Raw genomic sequence first — 24,888 nt, 5'->3', positions numbered from 1 at the left:
TTCAGGAAACATCAATGAGAGGAACACAGTATGACAGCAGTGTGTGAAACAGCAGTAGGAAAATAGAAATATCCTTTTAAAAGGCAAAGCTAACACTTTCAAAATCAAAATCTCATTTACAGCTATAGAGGTGCAGCCATGAAATATTCAGCAAGAATTTGCCTAGTGCTACATTTTTCTGACCATTGCCTGTGAGATTGGCTGGCTATGTTTTTTCAGTTTAATAATCCACTGCTGGTGATAAAATTGTTATAGAGATCTGGTGCTGACCTTCCAGACCAGTGTACTAAGTGGTAACACTCGTGTTTCTGTTCTCTTGGGAAGAAAAGCATTTTTCCAGGATTGTTTCCTGAGGGAACAGTCTATACAGGCCATTATGTCAGTAATATACCAGTACATCAAATAATCTGGACATTTAGATTTACATCTTTTTAATGGCACCTGCCAAAGTACTATGCAGTCGGAAGTGGACTGGTTTGTAAGCAGATTGTAACTTATTGTATAAATCATTTCTTAAACGATGAAAAACATACTCAGATTCTTGCAGTAAAACAGTTTTGTGGCCTTGGACACACGGACATGTGAAGCTGGTCTCTAATAGGTGTAGTTTGGGGTACAAGAGTCATTAAAGATTCGGTCATTGACCTGTGGACTTCAAATTTGTTGCCATTACAGAACATGTCAAAGTAAGACAGCTGATACCTCAACCCCATGGTATGTTGCAAATATTGAAGGCAGCGTCTCAGAAAAAAATGTGAAAGGTGTCAGACAGGCTGGGGTAAAGTTGTGTACATAATACTAAAACATTCTTCCAAATCTTATATAATGGTTAGATGCCCTCTGCTTAACGTTTACCATTAACTCATTTTCTCAAAATTTTCCACATCAATTTCCCTTTACTGACAAGAAAGCTTTTTTATTGCATCTGTTCTGGGAGCTGGGAGACCTCGAGATTATCTACAAAGAGATCAGCAATGCAGACACAACCTGCCTGGTACAAGTATGGACTCTGACTAGAATGTAATGGCATTAGAGAGAAAAAAAAATCAAATATAAAAAACCGGAGCATTACTTCATCTAACTACTTTAATTAAAAAAAAAAAAAGAAAAAATGCTGTACTTGTCGTCAGTCAGCCTTCTCGGGCTCATTTCTCGGATAGTCACAAGTCACCTTGGAAGAATTGACAGAAAGCTTCCTGCTACACACACTGTATACAATTCAGCCTTTTATCTGGCAAAGGCTTTTTTCAAAGAAATGCAAAGGTTTCTTCTTGGAACAAATGACATGCGTCCCAAAATCCTTCAGTGAACTTGTGCAGCCAAGCCTTACAGAAATTATTTATATACAGGTAGCAATCTAAATTGATACTAGAACCATGGGAAATTTTGCCGACTCGAACAAAGCATAAAAATACATAGCTAAATTGGAGAGTCAGGAGTATGATTGTTTTTATTATTTGTATTATTACTGCACAAATGACATGTCTGCCTGCCAATGCTGTGAAAAAATAAAGAAATAAAAGAATGAGGAAGGTGTAGCTGGCCTCTGAATGAATCCATACATTGGGCAGCTGTTGCTGTCAAAGGGCTACATGAGCAGCACATGCTTGAGAGATGGCAGAGACAGGGGATGCACTGGTTTATTATGGACTCAAATCATTTCTCATTAATGTAGGAGCCTGACAACAGCAAAAGCAAGCAAGGCTTTTGGGGCTATTCAGAAATGTCTGACCAATGTAGGACACAAAATCTGACACTGGAACTCAGTGTTTACACAGAGGGAGAATAAAGGAAGACTGGCTAGGTGAGGAAGGGAAAACTGACTCGTTGAGGTTTCCTGTCCTTCCTAGACTTTATTGGAACTGAACTGTGTTGGCTTCAGTGAATGTGGTTTTAAAATTCTACCTTCTCTCCAAGATGAAAAATGTTCTGCATTGAAATTCCAGTGACTGACTGAAGGCACGCTGACTATAAGACACAAAAGACTCATTTAAGATTACCCTAGCAGCACAGAAAAAGTTGGTGAGGGGTGGCACAGTGTGGAGAAGTGGGATTGGAGTCTGAATCTGATTCTGGATTGTTCATATATTGCAGTGGTCCTCAGTCACAGTCCTGGAGGGCTGCAGTGGGTGCAGGTTTTTATTTTAACCTGGTTGCTTAATAAGAAAGAAATTCTTGCCACTAATTTAACTTCATGGCTTATTAGTTCTCATATCCTAGATTTTCTTCCACTTTCTAAGGATATCATCCAAATGTTTTGAAGGCTAAAAAGGATGACTAATTCTCAGTCCTTCACTTTTTTCTCTTAACTTTCCTTCCAAGAATTTAATTAAACCCAATAGTGCATGATAAATACACACAGGTGTACATGGTAACAAGCTAAATGGAGAATTGCTGGTCTCTTTTGTCATTTGCATCTTATTGCTAATTAGGAACAATTAAAAACCAAGAATACAGCTGTTTAAGACTAAAATGAGCAATAAGGGTTCAAAATCTTAAGGAGCGAGCCAACTAAAGTGATGAAGAAATGTTATTCGAGCAATAAGAGCTTCTTATTAAGCAACTGGGTTGGAGCAAAAACCTGCAGCCACTGCAGCCCTCCAGTTCCGTGACTGAGAACCCCTGATAATAATGAGTCTGTTGATTTTATTTATTGGTTTACTGATTATAAACACACTCGCAGGGGAGTTAAAACACTCACTTTGTATTTTACCATACACAGAATGTAAAGAAATCACAAGGTATGATCCCTCACTGAAAAACAATATACACCTTGACCAGCAATAACCAAACACAGTCCTATTAAAAGTAGTTTTTCATACTTTTGGAGAGTGCCACTTTCTGGTACTTGAGTTAAATATAAGTTCCATTTACATGGTACTGATATGGCTGTTCTTGTTGTCTTCATTAAAGCCCCTGTCATACCACATTACTATTCCAGCACTTATTGGTTGTATCCATTTTGATAATCTTAGTGAGTTATGGACAATTTTGGCATGTGCCCATGAGTGGACAGGTCTGATTATGTTGCAGCTCAACAAGAAAACTGAAACTGTACTGAGAAGTCATGAAGCAGTCATCATCCCCTTTCTTCCTTGACTGACCTGACATCCTCAAGGTAACTGCAGTAGATCCAGTAAGAGTACCTTGTTCTCCAAATCGAACTCACATACTGTGACACTGGCCTAAAATGTCTTCATAAAGATGTTAAAGACTATATTTTCTAAATAACTGTGTCTGAATATTAGCTTATTTTTTTGTTCAAATCTGACATTTTTGTTGGTTATTCATGTGGGCCACAAGCTATATAAGGCTGGAAAACTCCAAACGTTCTGTTATAAACTAGGTACATCATGTTAATCTTCATGAACACCATACAGTACCTAATTCTAGAAGTATCCTTAACAAGTCACCTTGGACCCCTACATGGAACATCAGTAGACTGGTATTAATAGGATATCATCCAGAAGTGGACATGTGGATATGTAGAAGAGGAAACTAAATGACAGAAAAAAATAAATATTTATTTTTATTGACATTTAAAATAAGCCAGATAACCCTTTTGGTTGGGTGCTGCTCACTCCTGCTTACCTGTAGCCACAGAGTCAAGACTCTCAGCAGCACTCTACAGGCAGAGAAGATATTATGATTCCTCGATTATCTTGAAGACATGTTGTACCCACAAGCAAGCCAGCAAAGTTGATAAAGCAGATGCTCATTGAGGCAGGCTGCACCATAAGTAGTTTAGTACAAGCCTAAATGGCTGTGAGGGAGAGACCTGTTAATGATTTTAAGTGCCATTTTACAACGACATGTGGGCCCTGGGCAATCTGTTAAATGCCCACAATTATGTCATTTTAATGTAAGTATATATTTATGCTGCATTTTACAGACACTTCTGTTGCATACTGTGTATATTTCCACTTAAATGCGTTGCCTGCAGTTTCCCCTAATGCACAAAATTAATCAGCACACCCTGATGCACACCTGTTATTTTTTTGGTATGGAGGATGTCACTCCCTGGTGGATTATAATCACGGATAGCTCACTTTTTTCAAGGTGACCATTGACCAGCAATTCTTCTGGACGTAAAGGCAAGAGCCATATGAACCCTGGCCCATTAAAATCATTTATAATAATCCACAGTTCTTCCTTGTTACATAACCACAATAAAGTACCTTTTCAAAGAACAATAATGTGGGTTTCTGTTCCTGTACTCTCCCAACTACAGTATACCTTCCCAAGAAATATACCCACATGCACACAACTGCATTATAACTCGAACACAAGGCAACTAGAAGGTGTCTAGGCTTTTCACTACCCAGACAAACACTGATATGTCAGTCACTGCATCTCATTTACTTGTGCAAAGACACTGACTTGTGAATCCACCTCCCAGTAGACAAGAAACAAATACATGGGCATACAGAATATGGATAAAAACACAGATTAAAATGCACTTTAGATTGGAATTTACATGTAGTATGTGACCTCATTGGGGGATTATATAGTTGTTTACTTCACAATGACAACATTTTAAAAATAATAACACATCCACACCTCCCCCAGCATGTGTCATAGACTGTAATGACTATTCATACTGCCTCATATTTCTAGACTCCTTGGTTTAATTCCTGGCATTGGCACTAAATGTTTTTGTTTTTCTCCTTGTGTCTGGATGGATCGATCTCTCTCTTTCTCTGTAGTCTTAGTTTTCCCACCAAATACCACATACATAATGAGCTAGACTCATTAGTACTTTTAAATTAACCATATATGTCAGCATGAGCATGCTCTGTAATGAGCTGGTGCTCCTGTCCAGTGCTGGTTAAGCCTTGTGTTGGTCCTGAGTAGATGGATTCTGCCCACTATGATCCTGAACTTGGCTGAGCAGGTTCTATAATGGAAATGGAAATATACAGTGGGTGTGGAAAGTATTCAGACCCCCTTCAATTTTTCATTCTTTGTTATATTGCTGCCATTTGCTATAATCATTTAAATTATTTTTTTTCCTCATTAATGTACACACAGCACCCCATATTGACAGACAAAAAAAAGAATTTTTGAAATTGTTGCAGATTTATTAAAAAAGAAAAACTGAAATATCACATGGTCCTAAGTATTCAGACCCTTTGCTCAGTATTTAGTAGAAGCACCCTTTTGAGCTAATACAGCCATGAGTCTTCTTGGGAAAGATGCAACAAGTTTTTCACACCTGGATTTGGGGATCCTTTGCCATTCCTCCTTGCAGATCCTCTCCAGTTCTGTCAGGTTGGATGGTAAACGTTGGTGGACAGCCATTTTTAGGTCTCTCCAGAGATACTCAATTGGGTTTAAGTCAGAGCTCCACACATACCGCTTAGAATTAAGGCCAAAAAGTTCTATCTTGGTCTCATCCGACCAAAGAATCTTATTTCTCACCATCTCAGAGTCCTTCAGGTGTCTTTTAGCAAACTCTATGCGGGCTGTTATGTGTCTTGCCTCTCCTCAGTGTGTGGAGACAAACAGGCACTGCTCATCACTTGTCCAATACAGTCCCCACAGTGAAGCATGGCGGTGGCAGCATCATGCTGTGGGGGTGTTTTTCAGCTGCAGGGACAGGACGACTGGTTGCAATCGAGGGAAAGATGAATGCGACCAAGTACAGGGATATCCTGGACAAAAACCTTCTCCAGAGTGCTAAGGACCTCAGACTGGGCCGAAGGTTTACCTTCCAACAAGACAATGACCCTAAGCACACAGCTAAAATAACGAAGGAGTGGCTTCACAACAACTCTGAGACTGTTCTTGAATGGCCCAGTCAGAGCCCTGACTTAAACCCAATTGAGCATCTCTGGAGAGACCTAAAAATGGCTGTCCACCAACGTTTACCATCAGAACCTGACAGAACTGGAGAGGATCTGCAAGGAGGAATGGAAGAGGATCCCCAAATCCAGGTGTGAAAAACTTTTTGCATCTTTCCCAAGAAGACTCATGGCTGTATTAGCTCAAAAAAGTGCTTCTACTAAATACTGAGCAAAGGGTCTGAATACTTAGGACCATGTTATATTTCAGTTTTTCTTTTTTAATAAATCTGCAACAATTTCAAAAATTCTTTTTTTTTGTCTGTCAATATGGGGTGCTGTGTGTACATTAATGAGGAAAAAAATTAATTTAAATGATTTTAGCAAATGGTTGCAATATAACAAAGAGTGAAAAATTGAAGGGGGTCTGAATACTTTCCGTACCCATTGTATATGTATCTATATAAAAACTGCTCAAAAAAATTATAAAGGTACACTTTGAAAAGACATCAGCTCTCAATGGTAAAACAAATCATGCTGGATATCTATACTGATATGGACTGGGTAATGTGTTAGGAATGAAAGGATGCCACATCGCTTGATGGAAATGAAAATTATTAACCTACAGAGGGCTGAATTGAAAGACACCCCAAAAATCAAAGTGAAAAAATTAGGCAGCAGGCTAGTTCATTTTGCCGAAATTTCATTGCAGCAACTCTAAAATCATACTCAATAGTTTGTATGGCCCCCATGTGTTTGTATGCATTCCTGACAACATCTGGGCATGCTCCTGTTGAGACGATGGATGGTGTCCTGGGGGATCTCCTCCCAGATCTGGACCAGGGCATCACTGAGCTCCTGGATAATCTGAGGTGCAACCTGGCGGTGTCAAATGGACAGAAATATAATGCCCCAGAGGTGTTCTATCGGATTTAGGTCAGGCGAGCATGAGGCCAGTCAATGGTATCAATTCATTCATCCTCCAGGAACAGCCTGCATACTCTCGCCACCTGAGGCCGGGCATTGTCGTGAACCAGGAGGAACCCAGGACCCACTGCACCAGCACAGGGTCTGACAATGGGTCCAAGGATTTCATCCTGATATCTAATGGTAGTCAAGGTGTCATTGTCTAGCCTGTAGAGGTCTGTGCATCCCTCCATGGATATGCCTCCCCAGACCATCACTGACCCACCACCAAGCCAGTCATGCTGAACGATGTTACAGGCAGCATAACATTCTCCACGGCTTCTCCAAAAACACTTTCATGTCTGTCACATGTGACTGTCTGTCACTGGGTGAACCTGCTCTCATCTGTGAAAAGCACAGGGCACCAGTGGTGGACCTGCCAATTCTGGTGTTCTATGGCGAATGCCAATCAAACTCCACAGTACCGGGCAGTGAGCACAGGGCCCACTAAAGATTTTCAGGCCCTCATGCCACCCTGTTTCTAATTGTTTGGTCAAAGACATTCACGCCAGTGGCCTGCTGGAGGTCATTTTGGAGGGCTCTGGCAGTGCTCATCCTGTTCCTCCTTGCCCAATGGAGCAGATACCATTCCTGATGATAGGTTAAGGACCTTCTACAGCCCTGTCCAGCTCTCCTAGAGTAACTGGCTGTCTCCTGGAATCTCCTCCATGCTCTTGTGACTATGCTGGGAGACACAGCAGAACTTCTGGCAGTGGCACATATTGATGTGCCTGCCATCCTGGAGAAGCTGGACTACCTATGCAACCTTTGTAGGGTTCAGGTATTGCCTCATGATACCAGTAGTGACGCTGACTGTAGCCAAATGCAAAACTAGAAAAAGAAAACAGCCAGAAAAAATGAGGAGGGAAAAGTGGCCTCCACCTGTTAAACCGTTCCTGTTTTGGGGGTCATCTCATTGTTGCCCCTCTAGTGCACCTATTGATAATTTCTTTAACACCAAAGCAGCTGAAACTGATTAACAACCCCCTCTGCTACGTAACTGACCAGATCAATAGCCCAGACGTTTCATTGACTTGATGCTATACTCTGATTAAAAAGTGCTCCTTTAATTTTTTGAGCTGTATATTAATATATATATATATACAGTACTACTGCATTTATACTGTATATAACTATATATATATATATATAGTTATACCCTGTATACTGTATATAACCATCTTCCTAACCCACTCATTCAGGGCAGTGTCACAAGAGCCTATTCTAACAATCATCAGGCACAGGGCAGGATCAACAGCTGAACATGTCACCAGCCCATCACAAGATGAACATCCACACACAGTCAAGCCAGTTTAGCAACACCAGTCCACCTAAACTGCATGTCTTAGGACCTGTGTTAGAAAACTGGAACCCCAGGAGAAACACATTAATATGGGGAGAACATGCAAACTTCACACAGGCAGCACCAGGGGCTTGAACCCTACTCTCCTTGTTGTGTGGCATTATGTATATAAACAAAAACAACTTTATGTATTTCTCTCGACTGTATGCATTTGCAGTAGCACTTTGTTCAAATTTGGCATGCACAAAACATAAAAACTGAGATTAACGGTTAAAGGTCTGTTAGTGTTGCAACATAACACTGTCCTTTAAACATTCTAAATACGCAAATGCTCTCGTAAGCGTTTAATTTGTTATATTCCATATGTCATCCCAAATCTTTTTTACACATATAGTTTTTGTACATGTTAGTGGATCAGACAAAAGTTTTTGTGAATGTACAAATCCAGTTCAAACGCCTGTTACAAACAGCGTGATGCTCACTTGGCCATCCCGACCTTGACGGACGCAGTTCGCACCTAACCGTGTCTGCAAAACCTTGAGGTACCACACACTGCCCGCTCTGCTCCACCAGGAGCGCTCTCTCCAGGCGACTGACTTTTTTTTACGTAAAAACAAAAACTCAAAGCTCGGTTCTTTTTTTGTCTTCGCCTCGCATTCTACCAGTGTTTTGTAATATAATAACACCATCTAGAAAGTGGGCGAATTCAACTACAATGTTACAGTACTCTCCTTCAGAAATCTCGGACGGCGCTCCGATTGCTGAGTGACCTTGGAAAGCAGAAAGCGAGGACACTTGGCTTTCTAGTAACCACCTGCTTGGACAGCGCTCTTGCAAAGCCGATCGCACACTCCGCAAGTTAAAACAGCAATGAAATAAAGGGACAGAAGTATTCTGAACCGTCCTTTCAATCAAGGTCATGTTTTTCCATACATAATACAGCAACATGACACTGTCCATTTTTTTAAATCTACCTCTGTTATTCTCTCTGGATACTGATTACAGCATTACCTGCATATCAAACTACAGTACATATAAACTGAGCATGCCGCCGAATATAACGGAAATATCGGTATATACTGAAAATTACCCTTGGTACAGCGCGCAAACTACACAAAAATTACATGTAAGTTATATCCATCCCTCATCGCTGTATATTAATAGAGAAGGAAGGATGGGTAATGGATGGGTGGATATATATGATTACCCGCATTCATTAGTAGCAGTAAAATACCTATTTAAAATATCACCACTCTTGCTTTTGTATGAAATGAAAGAATAGTTCCGCAACAGTATCACACACACACACCTGTTCTCACAATCGGACTCTTTAAAATGCTTTTCATTTTTATCACGTTCGCGCATTATTAATGCATTTAATTCATTCAATTTACGTGACAAGTACAAGCGAATAATAACATGGAAAAGTGAAATCGTGGTTAACTACATCGAAGCATACAGGATTACGCTTTACTATATACGTTTAATTGATTACCCAAACATCTCCTCAAAATATGCGTGATATAAAGGTCTGTTCTAAAAATACACACATATAAATTAAGCACAACGTTCTTTACTTAAGCGTTATTGGTAATGTATGCGGTATCTGTAATATATGTTAAGATTACTTAACTCTTTTGAAGAACAAACTTTAAGCCCTTAATAAATAATGTTTGACTACCCATCGTCTGCCACATGAGTAAATAATGTATTAGTTATGCAAGCACGCACAATCAGAGCAACGATGACTAAAGTAATCCCATACACACGTATGGTAGATAATAAGAAGAAACCGAACAGTAAACGTTCGAATCTCTAAAGACAGGCACTGCCACAACCCAACAAATTACTCCTCACCACCCACCCACCTCCCCATCCATACACACACACACCGCCGCCACCTATTAGATCAATAGGAAGGATTCAATATACTGTGATATAAGAGTGGGGGTGTCGAGAAAAGCAAAATACATCTTTGCTAACATATTGCGATCATGATCACAACGAATTGTGGATATGAAGCAGAAAGAGGAAAGAAATGAGGGCTGAGAATTAGTATGTGTAGTCGCATCGAAAAGCAACGCTGATCGCCTGACAACGCTTCTCTAACCATTGTGGTTTGAGTGAAACAAAACTCAGGAACTCAGCGGAGGGTAACCCCACTTACTATCAAAAGCTAAAATCCGCCAGCGTCTCGATGGGACCATGATTGGCACGAATAAAGTCAGGCGCCGGCTTTCATTACATTCCAAAATTATGCGCGATCTCCGGAAAGCCTGACACACAAAATTTAAGTGAGATGCTTTATGCCCCTGCCAGAAAGCGCGCATCGTGACACCAGTCGAGAACCACTGGGCACTCAGTACACCGCGAGTAGCGATTTACACCCTCTGGTACTGTTGAGCGCAGAAGACGCGCGATGAATTGAAAATAAAAAAACAGGTGTAGAGACCGCACAGCCGAGGTGAAGCAAAGGGCAACGATCAAGCACCGCGTTTTACGCGCAAAGTTGGCACCGTTTGGGGGGGGTGGGGGTTCGGGCCCATGGCATCCTCGGCCAGGCAGATCTCTTCTGTTATGCAAGACCATGTGCATCAATTATAGATAATAGCCGCGGAGCCCGCGTGCACAAACCACGAGCAGCACGTAAGGAGGCATCCAGACAACGTCCACACTCTTGTCTTTAACAGTCATGTCATCGTATTCAAGGAAATAGAAGCTTGTTTTTACTGAAGTCCATCAAATAGCTGCAAATTAAGAAGGTAAAAACGCAAAAGTATGTTACCGTTAAGAAATGACTCCCCATCACGAGTATGCCACACAGGGGCAGAGTCACACGCACTCACGTATAGATTCAATTGAATTAGAATGCCAAAATGCAACTAGCAAAGAAGTATTTCTCAAGAAACCATGGTAGTTCTCCAAATCTGTAAAGAGATTAAGTGTGCACCCCAAGACTGCCGCGCTGGGGTTTGTCGATGACGGTTTGACCTTGTTAGTCCGCTCACTTAGTTGGAATGCCATCCTCAAGCGCCAACAACAGGTCTAAGTGATCTTTGAAAAAGCGATACAGAGGATATCCTCTCCCAAAATTTTAAATTGACCACTTCGACAACATCAAGGGAGTAAAGGACAATAAATTAAGCGAATGGCAAATGATTGGTAAAATGCAATCAAATAACGTAACATGCGAAACAAGTGCAGACTGCGAAAGGAAACAAACCTCCTACCTTTGTTGTCATTCTCTGTGTTGATGTACATCGCTGTCTTTGTTTCCTTTTATTTATGTGTCTTTTATATAGATGAACGCTTGCTCCTTCTGCGTTATGCAAAGTCTTTCTTTATTGTAGTTTTCCTTCTTCTTCTGTTTTGGGGGTGGGGTGGTGGCGGTCTCTCCTGGTCTGTTTAATATCTCGCCCCCCAGGTTTCCGTGCGTTCCTTGCTGGTTGTGTGCGCGTGTGTGTATGTGTGCGTGTGTGCGCGCGCGTGAGAGTGTGTGTTTGAGTAAGGGGGGGCGCAAAGAGAGCAAAAAAGAGAGACGAAGAGAGAGAGAGAGAGAGAGGGAGAGGGAGGGAGAGAGATAGAGAGAGAGAGCTTCGGGATTCAGGGGTATCTGTGTTTGTCATGCTATTAGACACAGCAAGTCATCATCTTCGCTTTTTATTCGAGTCCATCTCCTTTTATTTCATTCGCTCTCTCACTTTCCATTTTCCTCCCTCCATTTATCGGAAACATAAATGACAGGGCACGCTCTCTACGCACAAGACTAACTGACTGAAAAAGAAGATTTGGACACGGGATGAGAACCCGGTAGCTCTTGGCCAGGCTCAGTATTGTAAAAATGACATTCAAAAGATGACGATTGGCGAGATGCCTAAAGGCAAACGGGCCAAATGGGATGGGGTCAGTGGCTAGGGTGTGTGGAGCGTTTAGGTCAGGGGCGCTCCTTCAGGTGTGTCCGAAAACTGCCCGCTCGCATTCTCTCCTTTCTGGAAAGAGCGTGCTGCCTCGCATCTCCTGTTGCACAGCTGGCGAGCGCCCCCAGCGGCTCACATAGGTACTGAGCGCACCGCAGCGTATTGGTGCTGCGCTTTACACTGATAATTGCTGTCAGCCCATCAATCCGCTTTACACGCACATCTTCACATAATTTTATACTCACTTCATCACTCTGTCTCACACCTATTCATGGGACTATCTTGCTATCTTAAGCCACTTCGGCACCGCTGCGTGGGCTTTTTTTCTAACAAGGCACAATATAGATTGAAAATGAGGAAGGCTGTTGGAATATTTATTGCACATTGTTCATCTCCCTTACATTTGTGACTTAGACATGCTCAGAATTGCTAGAATGGACTATGGGAAACTTTGCAAAGTTGGACATTTTATATTGTTTAATGCTGGCAGGGGAAATTTGTATCCATATCCATGAACACTTTTAAAAATAAAGAGAGGTTCTTCAAGGGCGATGCCATAGGAGAAAGTTTTTGGTTTCCAAAAGACCCATCCACATGAAGGTTCCAGAAAACTATTTATTTAAATCCATAAAAGGATTCATGGAGTAAATAACCCTATATAGATGGTAACAGATTTGTGACATATCAATGGCTTATGATTTTAAAAGGATTCTTGCTGCATACAGCAGTAGCACGGGCTACGTCCAGATTTTCTTCTTCTATTGGTGTCCTGGGAGGCAGCCTACCATTGCATTACAGATTTTTCCACATATTAGGAAGTTTTTCAATACACAAAGAACAAACTTCATATGCAAATAATCCTTATGAATGAAACTGAATTTTTTCAAGCGCTAGTCCTATGTGGAACTACACAACCCAGTAATGAATCATACAGTGCCATTAATGAACCATTATTTTTAAGAGTGCAGTTCAGCTTCAAATTCCCCCAGTTGCTCCACCATATATTACCAATAGAGCTGCATGTTTCTTTAGTACAGAAGAAATTCCCCACTTCACTTCCTAACCTGGTTTCAATATCACTTCATCACCTCCTTTTTCAATCACAATGCTAAAGAAGAAATGACTGATCCTGTCAAGGTGACCAGTTCCATACTAGGCTTGAAAGCTGTCAGATGTCTAACACTACAGAAAACAAATAGTGCTAAAGGTGTTAGCCTAAGTGCTTATGTAAAAACAATATTAATACTTGATGACATTTTCTGAAGCAGCAGTCCATTTTCATGAACCTACAGGGTGTTGTAATGCAATAAAGGCAAAGCAGACTCTGACAGCAACGCGACTTGTGGCTTTGTGTCTATTAGGCATTTTCAGAGCCATCGTGACCCTCATTTGTTATAAAACCCAGAAGCACTTTCCTGGCTATGGTATTTTAAAATGTACTGTATGTTACATTTCTCTTAAAAATCTAAAATGTTTTTATACAGGTTTGGACACTTTTCTTTGTTTACAGTCACACAGTATTATTCTTTATTTTAACCCCAAGTAACATTGTCATCTCACCATGTTTGGGTCTTAAGTTATGATACTGGATGTGATATGTTCAACTCACACTTTCTGCTTAACAGTGTAGGGATTTACCTGAAGTACTCTACTTCTTCTAACTGTCAAAAAACGTGTCCCCTGTGAAGGACTTTCTGGCATATAGTATATCATTTACTGCCAGGGTGGGATGTGGCTGTCTTGCCTTACCTCCCCAATTGGTATACAACAGGCTTGGAAAATGGCTATCTCGAGAAAATATTTGGTAACTATTGTAACATTGATGGTGCCCTTTTTTGTGTTGTAAAGTCACCAGTGACCTTTCGTTTTCTAATCATCAAGGTGATTTGGTAATGATGTTATCTTCATCAAAAGCCTGCTTGTGGCATGTGTGATGGATAGTTAATTAAATTCTATGCAGACTCTGAAAACGGCACACATTGTGTGTTTTTCTGTTCTAATAGACTGTCTGTTCTTCATGTCTCCTTTTATGAAGTCAGTACCGACCTTTGTTTCTAATGATTCCCATTTTCAGTAGTGCTGGTTATAGATATTTCGAAGATCTGTTACTCATCAGACCATTTCCAATCCTAATGTAAGCAGTCAAAAGCAATGATGTTTAATAATGACTTTGCTATTACAAAATGACAATTACAAATTTTATTTTTTTTGCTGGGAAAGGTTGACGGCATAGAGGTTTCCCTTGTTGCTACTTGGCTTTTGAGAATTCTTTACCCTGAAATGCAAGGATTTACTTCAGAAAGTTGGGCTTGCGTCCACAAATAATGTTGGCTTTTGGATAAACTGGTCAAAGTGTGAGGGGGTGCCCTGAGGTGAATTAACATTCTTATTCAGTCTTCATACTACGCATTGATTAAAAAAAGGGGGGAAATTCTAATTCAATAAATGGAAAAAAGTTAGGCATGGCTATTAAAACTGATGTCTTTTATTTAGTTTCACAAGCAGAATGTGATTAAGACATACTTTATTTAAAGGAAGCCATTGCTCTGACTTCTTATTCTTTTGGCTTAAGCGAGAGTAAATATGTCAGAGTGCTTGTTATATTTCATTTCTAGATAAAAATGTTCGCTAAAGGATAGGAAGAACAACAAAATGCCATTGTGCACATGTCCCTTTTAGTCTCAATTTCATATCTTTCAAGCCCCTTTGCCGGCTTCTTGTCTGTAATTGCTTCTTCAGATGTTGTGGGAAGATTTTTTTCTTGCAGGCATGCCTGGTGCTTTTTTTCATCCAACAATATTTGACTCATTTACAGAGGGACTGCGTTCAAAGAAATCCTCCACTGAAACAGGAGCAAAGCTCCTAAACTCTCTTTGTCCATGCCATCCTTCAGCTCACGTTCCGCTCTCAGGTTTTCAATAATGGAGCCAGAGAAAGGCAGAGGGAGAGAGAGATCCAGCTGAAGAAAACAAGATACTGGCATTGAAGTCTGTCGGATGTCAGCTGGCTGGTGACAAAACAAGATGAACCCAGAAGCCCTGTAATTACACAAAACAAATGGCCTCCTGCGGGGAGTCCTTGGGCTCTCACTGTGGAGCCACGAAACCCACACAAGAGCTAATTACATGTGGGTGCCATTATTATGACAGGGAGCGGAGGCGGATGGGTGTGTTCTGTGTGCCTCATGTTCACAGGTTTCCAGCATGAGGAGGTGTGTTTGAGGAGAGATTTTAAGAAACTGATTCCCAGTGGTTTCCCGGGTCAGGAGGTGGACATTTGAATAACTTGGTTTCACTGACCCACTTACTTCTAGAATCTGAATATGGTTCATGCTTCTTTAAATAACTTGTGCAGTGCAATCAAATAATTCAGTCTGTTAAACATCCATTCATCCATCCACCCATCCATTCATGGTCTTTACCCATTTATTCCATTATTTGTTTATGGTAGGCTCCTCTGGTAATCCTGAGTGCAACACAGCAACCAATACTAGAAACACAAGCATTTTGCCTCATTTTCTCTCACAAAATGAGTTAAATTGGTGGAAAAAATCTTTAGAATGCTTGCACCTTATAGTCATTCAAGCCACACTGTCTGACACTTAAATGCATTGAGAATGTGACTTTAATGTTGTTAATTATGTCACAATGCTATCTTAGAAAGTCACAGTATAGGTATAGGCCTTTTTTGTTATCATGTTTAAATAAAGGCTATTTCTTGATTTGTAATGTTTCTCCTTGGTCAGGGGATCCCAACCTTTTTTGTGTCCAGTTTACCCAGTGGCAACTTTTTTAACCCCACCCTGTTTTGTTCAGTTGTACCATACTAAAACGATCGACAAAGGGGAACGTTTAAGCTTACTGTTTTTAACATTTTTTTTAAGTTCAAATAACAATTAAAATAACACAAAATAATGTTATTTCACATATCTAGGAAAAACTAATGATGAGCAGATTCTAATATTCCAAAACAAAACACACTGAGTTGATGAGGACACATCAATCAGTAAGACGCTTGTTCTTGCTTTTCACCTACGGTTTTGGATATTCTTGGTGCAGTTGTTGAAAGAACAAGTCTCATGTTATCTTTGGGAACTAACTGAGATTGTCACAACTTCATCTTTTTTATGAAAATGTACCCCCTGAGTAGGTGAAATTTACCCCCTATGGATTAACTTACCTTGGGTTGAAAACCCCTGCTCTCGGTGAAGATAAAATGATCCTACAGTTTGTTTCCTAAGGAACTTAACAAGTATGAACTGTGTCAGGGCAGCAGTGTAGACGTCCTATTTTCAGTGAGGAGTTTGGATATTCTCCCATTGAGCGCATGGGTATATTTCAGGCTAATCTGTTGCATCCCGCAAGAGTAATTGGTTACACTAAACCAGGTTCACATGAGTGATTGTGGGTGTGTATTTGAATTGAGTGGAGTCCAGGGCAGCACCTTACCCAGTGCTGCCAAGATAGGCTGCAGTCTTTGTGACCCTGAACTGGACTAAATGGCAACAAATGGGCAAATGGATTGATTTGAATAGTTTCACTTCAAAGGCCTGTATTCTGTGTCATAAATATGCCTGTTGAGAGTTCTCCTTCTCACCAGTGTCATGCTCGTGTGCATGGGAGAGAGTTTAAGAGCTCAGGTGATAGAACTTCTCTACCAATCAAGGCAAAGGCACTGTGTGATTACACTCTCTCTTCTCCTCCCTATGCAGATCGTAAGATTGGCAGCTCTCGTCCAACAATGTCACTTCCATTTTCTGCCCACCTGGAACTGCCTCTTTCTCCCTGCCGGCCATATGACCAGAAGAAGCGCCCTCTTGGTCAGTCATTTTCAATTACACAAGGTTTGCCCCTGGTTGCCCCAACACTTGTGCTGTCTCCTTTGATCTTATTATACCAGACAAGTCTTTTTCAGAAGTAGCTATTAATGTTAGCCTTTACACTTTAGCCACTAATTATTATATGTTTGTAAAAGCTACAATTTGTGTCCTAGTGTGGTTGGAGCAGCAGACATTATAAGTAGTGCAAAAGGAAGACTGGGCAATGGATTTTGTTTTAAGAGTAGAGAAGACAGTGGATTTGAAAAGGTGGAGATGATAGGTCTCTGTTTTATTGTGGAAAGGTTTTGGGATCAACCCTATCCTAAGACATGGATTCTTTTATTCCCATTACCAGATTCTTTGTTAAGTACAGTAGATCCAAACACATGTCCTCCACTCCAGTTCTTGTTTTCTTATCCTTGCAATCACTTGAACTGTAAGGAGACACAGCCCACAGCCTCAATACACTTGTACCTGGGCCCATTCTACTCCCAGAACTGACTGATAATGTGTTTTACTTTCAGTATTGGGGGACACCTCTTCCTATTCTCTATTCCTCAGCAGCAAGGCAGGAAAGTAGCATGTTTTCATTTTTATTCAGTTATTATAGTCTTTAGCATCAAAATGCTTAAATGTGCCAAAGGCAGAAGTCAAAAGCAAATGAATGTGCAACCAGACAAAATGGATAGTTCAGTGTTGTCATAGACGATGCTGGCTGACAAAGCCAATGAGTGTCAGCATCGAGACTCAAGGTTGCATTGCTGATTCTCATGACATGGGTGTTCTTGGTGGCTATACTCTTCCTGCTTCTTCTTCTTCATCCTGATTCTCCCCATTGTTGCTTGAAGCTGCTGACTTTTTAAAGCTTGTCAGGGCCAAGGTGAACATCCCTGGCCTCTCTCTGTCTAGTGTCATTTTCAAAGACCATATAAGCACATGTTTACAAGGAGTGCATGCACAAATGGGGTCACATTTTATGCATGTAGAAAGTCTAGAAAATGAATATTAATAATTCTTCTTTCTAAAAGTAAAATTTTGCTATGTTTAATATTACGAGTTTTCTTTAAATCCTGCAGCAAAAGCTGTCGGTCTGCAACTCTGACAGTGAAAATTCACTTTCTCTCTGTAAGAATGTCTTCTGTCTCTACTAACATTTCCTCTTTCTGTGCTTGAAACTTACTGCTTTTAAAGACATCAGATAAAAAGAACAGAACTTACAGTTTAACATCATGAAATGTCATCTATTAAAGCACAAGAAAAAAAATTACATGACGCTATATTATCAAACAACAAAGCTACACATTGAGTATCTTGAGACTTCCTCTAATGCTAAACATAAAGATTAATTCTGAGAGATCTTCATTCGAATGTAAAGATGTGTATATTGCACAACTACCAGCTTAGGTAGGGGTAATGCTCTTAAATGTCACCACAATGTCCAAACCTGTAAATAACAAAGGATGTCATCGTCAGAAACACATGAATAGCAACAATTGCAAAAGGAACTCAACCAAGATAGTACAGTGGTGATGTCACCTGTAATAAATAACGAGTCATCAAAATAGAAAAAGTTTTTGGGGTTTTATCCCCGTATATTGTCGTCCAGACAAAATGAAAAGAATGATCCAAATATGACCTTTTTCAGTACACAAATGAATGAAATGCTGTAACAAAATGGCGTTTATATAGAGGATGGGATGATGGGAGGAAATGGTTGGCAGGAAGTGACGTTTGGAGGCGGGACCTCGGAACCAACGTCACCAGGAGCAGACTGAAGTAATCGAGTTGGAACCGGAAGTGACGTCATCAGATGGAAACCGGAAGCGACGTCATCGCGGCCATTTTGGATTTGTGATTTTGAGACTGTTTTACTTGTCTTCCGGTTTTCTGTAGATAGAAAGAGAGTCAGGTAAGCACAACGTGATAAACCCTTGTCTCGCGAGATTTCACTTACCTTTAGGCTCTTTGACTGCCTCCAACTCGCACGTGTGTGACACACCATAATACCAATAAAAATAATTCAAAATGGCACAAAAATGAACTCATAAACATAATGCAGAAATCGAAGCATTAAAAAATAATCAAATTCACAACAAGAGTGGCTTGGGGTTACATGAGCTGCCAGTATGTGTGTTCATGTCCATTTAGCATTAACATCAGCTACTGGTTGGAGTGAGGGATCGTTTAATTCACTATACAGTAAGAGTGAAGAAAATGAGAGAATCTGAGATCAAATCTTATACAGAAAAAGTTCTAAAACCTTATTGTAACATTTATAAAATATTGGGAGGGTACAGGGCATCTTAAATGGTGACGTACTTTACTTTTCTCTTGACTATGTTTTTTTTTTAATTGCTGAAATTGTTTTTAGAAGATATTTTTATGCAAAACATTAATATCATGTTGAAGCTCTTCTTTTATCTTTGGAGATCATGTGGCTAAGGCACTGGACTTTAAAGTCCAAAGCTGCTGGTTCATTTCTTGGTTTTGAGTCGTTGGATGCCTTTGAGTCACTTCATGTATCTGTGCTTACCTTAAAAAAAATGAATTTTAAAACCTTCTCTGGGAGTATTTAAAAGTTTGGCACTTGGCACTCATAATTTTGAAAAAGAAAATACTTAGTGTGCCACAAGCTTGAAAGACTTTTGAATATGTATTGCACTGGCTTTAAGGTAAGATTCAGAATTCTTGTACATGCTTTTACTTCCCCCAGAAATCCTCTTCATCCAGAATGGATTGGAGTTCCCATGCTCAGCAAGAAAATCAAGTAAATAACATAAATGTATTCTCAAACCTGCTTAGCTCAGTTCAACATAGCAGTGGGCCAGAGCAAGTCTGCAAACTATGATGAATAGCAAAAACACACAGTGTGCAGGGTGGTAGACCATCATAGGGCACATTTGCCCGTTTCACATCAGAGCAACTACAGTCACCAGTCAACGTGAAATTCAAATCTGTTGGTATCAGGAAAGCTATAATGGGAACCTTTAAGCACCTAGTGACTGAAGAGGTGTGAGGCAGTAGTACCAGTCACATTCTGCCTTTAAGCAATTATAGTGCCTTCAGTAATTATTCAGACCTCTTCACTTTTTTCAAATTTTCTTATGTAGCACGCTTACTCTAAAACCACTTGAATTATTTTCTTCCCTTGTCAAACAACATTTACTACCCCAGAATGATAAATCAAAAACAGGATTTTTGGAATTTTTACACATTCATTCAAAATAAAAAAAACTGAAACACTACACGTATTTTGGTCCTTTGCTGTGAAACTTGAAATATGGCTCAGGTGCATCCCATACTATTGATCATCGTTGTTTCTACACCTAGTTTAGTGTTCACCTGTGGTCAATATAATTTGTTGGACATTGTAACAAGAAAGACATGAGTACATCAAAAAAGGTTTGGGGCAGCCACCCATATATTGTGCCCTGGCTGCAAAAGGTTAATTTTGGTGAGTTGTTTCAGGTTAAAGCCCAAAACAGAACTGATTTTGGTTTGATTACCATGACAGGAAGTGATATCATCTGGATCGGAACCGGAAGTGATGTCATTAGGCGCTTTTCCACTGCATAGTACGGCACGACACGGTTCAGTTCAGCTCACTTTTGGGGGGTTTTCCACTGGGAACAGTACCTGGTACCTGGTCCTTTTTTTAGTACCACCTCAGCCGAGGTTCCAAGCGCGCGAACCGTTACCAAAAGTGACGTGTAAACTCTGCTGGTCACTGATTGGCCGGAGAAAATCGTCATTACTGCGTCACTGAACTTGCGACACGAGACACAACAGACCCGCTAGATTTTTAGCACAGCCAGCGAAGGTTCGGACGCACCATTTTGTTTTAACCAAAAATGGCTGTTTCGTGGTCTATTGAGGAAGTACAGACGTTCCTCTCGTTGGTAGCCGAGGAGCGGATCCAGCGAGAGCTGGGTGGGGAGACGCGGAATGAAAAAGTTTTTCAGGAGGTCGCTAAGCTCTTGGTCACACATGGCTACCATCGGACTTACAAACAGTGTAGGGACAAGTTAAAAAAAATGAAGAGCGAGCAGTAGAGGCGGCGCAACTATAACGACACATGAATAATCCCGCCCACTCTAAAGCTATACTAAACTGCATTCGAAACGCAAACCGAGCCGAACTGAGCCGAACCAAGGTAAGCTGTACTGAACCGTGCTGTGCCGACTATGCATTGGAAAAGCGCCAATTGAGACCAGAAACGTTGTCATCCATAGCTCCAGAACCGGAAGTGCTGTCTTCTGGACCAGAAGTGACATCTTCAATAGCAGCGGCACCTAGTGGCATTACCCAGAGATAGTCTGCAGAGGACGGAGAGAGAAAGTTAGTGCAGCTCGCCACCTCCAGCAGAGGAAATACCAAGTCATGAAGACAGAAGAGTTTCCTGCAAAACTTACAGACAGGATTGTGTCATGGAACAGATATGAGGAAGGTTTCAAAAATGACTTTAACACTGAACAGTTCCAAGAGCACAGTACCATGCATAATTTTCAAAATGAAGAAGCTTGGAACAAATTTGACTCATCATAGTTTTGACTACTTTTGACTACTCGGCCAAACTGAGTAATCATGGGAGATGGGCCATGATAATAGAAGTTACTGGTCACTTTGTATGAGCTCTAGGTCCTGTGTGGAGATGGGAGAAACTTCCAGAAGGAGAACCACCACTTCAACACTCCGCTAATCTGAGTTTTATTGCAGAGTGTCTAGATGACACATGAAAGCTCTCCTAAAGTTTTCAAAGAGGCACCTAAAGAACTCACAGATTGTAAGAAACAAGATTATTCAGTCTGATAAAAAACATTAAAATGTTTGGCCTCAGTTCTAAGTGTCACATCTGGAAAAAACCAGGCACCTCTCATCACCCACACAATTTCATTCCAACAGTGAAGCATAGTGGTGGTAGGATTATGATATGGGTTTGATTTTCAGTGGAAGAGACTGGGAGACTAGTCAGGGTTAAGGGGCACATGAATGGAGCAAAGAAGAGAGATATCCTTAATGAAATCCTGCTCCAGAGTGATCCGGACCTCAGACTGGACCGAAGGTTCACCTGCCAACAGGACAGTGACCGCAAGCATAAAGCAAAGACACCAAAGGAGTGGAGAGTCAACTCTGTGAATGTTTTTCAGTGGCACAGCTCAGATTTGAACTCAAAGGAACATCTCTAGAGAGACCAAAGCTAGTTGCCTACTGATAGAATATGATAGTCATAACAGAGCTTTAGAAAGTCCACAGAGAAGAGCGGTAGAAAATCCCCCCAACCAAGATGTGCAAAGCTTGTTGAGTCAGACCAAAGAAGACTCCAAACTGTAAATGCTATCAAAGGTCCTTCAACTAAGTATTGAGTAAAGATACTTGTGATACTTGTGTCAATATGACATTTCAGTTTTTTTATTTTTAATAAATTTGCAAAAATGCATACAATTTTGTTTTTGCTTTGTCATTCTGGGTTATTGAGTGTGGCCTGATGAAGGAAAACATAATTTAAATGACTTTAGCAAAGTCTTCAACATAGCAAAATGTGTAAAAAGTGAAGGGCTTTGAATACTTTCTGAAAACGCTGTATACCTATACATATATTTTCAAACCTGCTTAATTCAATTCAAGGCTATGGGGAGTTCAGCGTCTATCCTAACAGATCACCCCTGGGTTGTGTACCAGTCTACTGCAGCAAATAAATACTTCCATTGATTTTCTATTCCACTTATTAAGAGTCTTCGTGGAGTGAGGCACATCATGGCTTCATGACTTAAGGTTAGAACTTGCAAAGAGTGACAGTTCATCATGGAGCACACTTCTAAAATACCAATTTAAAACTGCTGATTAACCTAACACAAACATCAAACAGTTACATAAAAAGAGAGTCAGTGTACAAATAGCCCCCATCGTCCCTAGTGGGTAAAGAGGCCCCCACCTGTCAAAGCTGAAGTTACAACTTAATGTATAGTCATAATTTCACAATGTTTTATTAATTTTGGATTACCATTAATTAATTTTGATACTGCTTAAAATAAAAATTTAAAAATTAAAAGATAATGATTGATCGATCCAAAATTATTCAAATATTAATTGTACTTAGAAAGGTGTATTTGGTTAGCTATGTAGCTTTTTAGCTTCTTGTGCCACTGCTGAGCTCTCAATTCCTACCAGAGAACTGCTCAGAGATTTCACTTCTTGTTGTGGTAATTTGTTTGGATGGGACTCGGCAGTCCCCAGTCTGCTCTTCCATTCTCTCTGATCTCACACTCATTGCTCAGGGAATGGATTTATCTGCTGCCTCTTTATCATATCAAATACCCCTTCTCTCCCCCTTCCCCACCTCCCTTCTTCTTCTCTCCGCCATATTGACAGCAGCTCTGTTTTGTCTCCCAGGACAAGTCCCTGGAAAGCGAGCAGTTCGTACGTTCTCTCAGTCTCTAGCATACGCACACACACACCTTTAACGCTAGGTCAGACTGTGTGAGTCTACTGTATGTAGATTGAATATAAATGCAAAAGTAATCTGTTTAACTTTTCAAGGACTATGATGAAATGAGAAAAGAATCAAGAATAAAGTGTAGTGGACTTTAGAGGGCACTTGTAAGCTGAACCCAAACTCTGTTCATTGGAGACTAAGATGCCAATGAAAAGTAGATTTATTGGGAGAGAGAAGGAATAATTACATTAGGGTAAGGGTATGACACAGAGAAGGATGAATTAACAAAATCTTTGTACACTGCTGTAGCTGGGTGAGCATTGGGAGAAACTGATCGGAGTTAAAGACACAGTCAAGGAGCAAAGTGACGGTCAAAACCAAAGTCAAAATCATGCTCTCCAGGCCTTGTGATTGGAAGGAGCTATGAAGCCTAGGCCCTTGTGGGTACTGTATGATAAAAACACTCAAGTAACATACTCTATTCTACTCTACTCTACTCTAATACTCTAGTAACAGCACAGAGTTCCTTTGGCTATCTGTGTAGAGCTCCCTAGTGGTAGCAGGTGTTCCATCCTACTTCCTAATGGTGACAAGACTAATCCATAGTCCCCAGTACCCTTGAGAGGCTGCAACATTTTGCTCTCTACTTGTTTGGGGAAGAGCAACAGAACTAATAAAAGTATATTTTGTTTATTTCTGGATTTTCACTACACTGGACTGTACTGCTAGCACCCTGTGTGGGCTATAAAAAGCATTACTACTTCCAATTGCTTCTAAAATGAAGGTTTCTGATGATCACTTATTGTAAAAAGGAGTAAAAATAAATGACATCAGGGTGTAGACCCGGGTTCACTTCCCGGGTCCTCCCTGCGTGGAGTTTGCATGTTCTCCCCGTGTCTGCGTGGGTTTCCTCCGGGCGCTCCGGTTTCCTACCACAATCCCAAGACATGCAGGTTAGGTGAATTGGCGATTCTAAATTGGCCCTAGTGTGTGCTTGGTGGCACCCTGCCCAGGGTTGGTTCCTGCCTTGTGCCCTGTGTTGGCTGGGATTGGCTCCAGCAGACCCCCGTGACCCTGTATTCGGATTCAGCGGGTTAGAAAATGGATGGATGGATGGATGGATGGGCATCAGGGTGTATAATGTGAAGCCTAATAGATGAAAAATGTTAATTAGGTGATATGGACGAACAATTTACTTGGTCAAAATAGTACCACAGGCAAGAGAAACAAGTGGGAAGGGGTTAGAAGAGGACAATTAGTATTATAGAAATTAAATATACAATGTAGGGCATTGCGTTAACCCCCTTCTAACCACACCCACATCAGATGAATGTACTGGAAATACCAACGAGGACAACGTTTCCCACCTGGATGAGTTGTGAAGACAATTACATGGTAAAAATTGGGTCACATAACCAAAAAGTCTGAGAAACACTGATCTAAGGGAAGGGGTCAGGAAGGCATGACTTTGAGGCAAGCAACAGTGTGATGTGAGGAGGCTGGACTGGCTATGATATAGGTTTTCTATTCATCACACTCCGGAAAGCAAAGTGGACTGTTTGGGAAAGCAGTTTGGCTCTTAATTACATTTTTTTTACTATAGGTCCTAGGTGTTCTCTTCCTCAATAGTATAACACAAACTTCTTCTCATGTTGAGGTGGATCCCT

At 40.7% G+C, this 24,888-nt stretch overlaps 1 protein-coding gene across 1 annotated transcript in view; it reads right to left on the bottom strand.

Annotated features, from left to right (window-relative positions):
• syt7a (synaptotagmin VIIa) overlaps positions 1-11,613 on the bottom strand; it is a 522,179-nt gene extending 510,566 nt beyond the window's left edge. The window contains 1 exon segment of the mRNA XM_039755414.1: positions 11,283-11,613. Coding sequence (XP_039611348.1) covers positions 11,283-11,313 — 31 coding nt within the window. The 5' untranslated portion in view covers positions 11,314-11,613.
• Positions 11,614-24,888: the final 13,275 nt, after the last annotated feature.

The sequence above is a fragment of the Polypterus senegalus genome, chromosome 1, assembly GCF_016835505.1.
Source record: "Polypterus senegalus isolate Bchr_013 chromosome 1, ASM1683550v1, whole genome shotgun sequence".
NCBI lineage: Eukaryota > Metazoa > Chordata > Cladistia > Polypteriformes > Polypteridae > Polypterus > Polypterus senegalus.
Note: the sequence above shows the minus strand (reverse complement) of the source record. Positions and strands in the feature narration are given on the sequence as shown.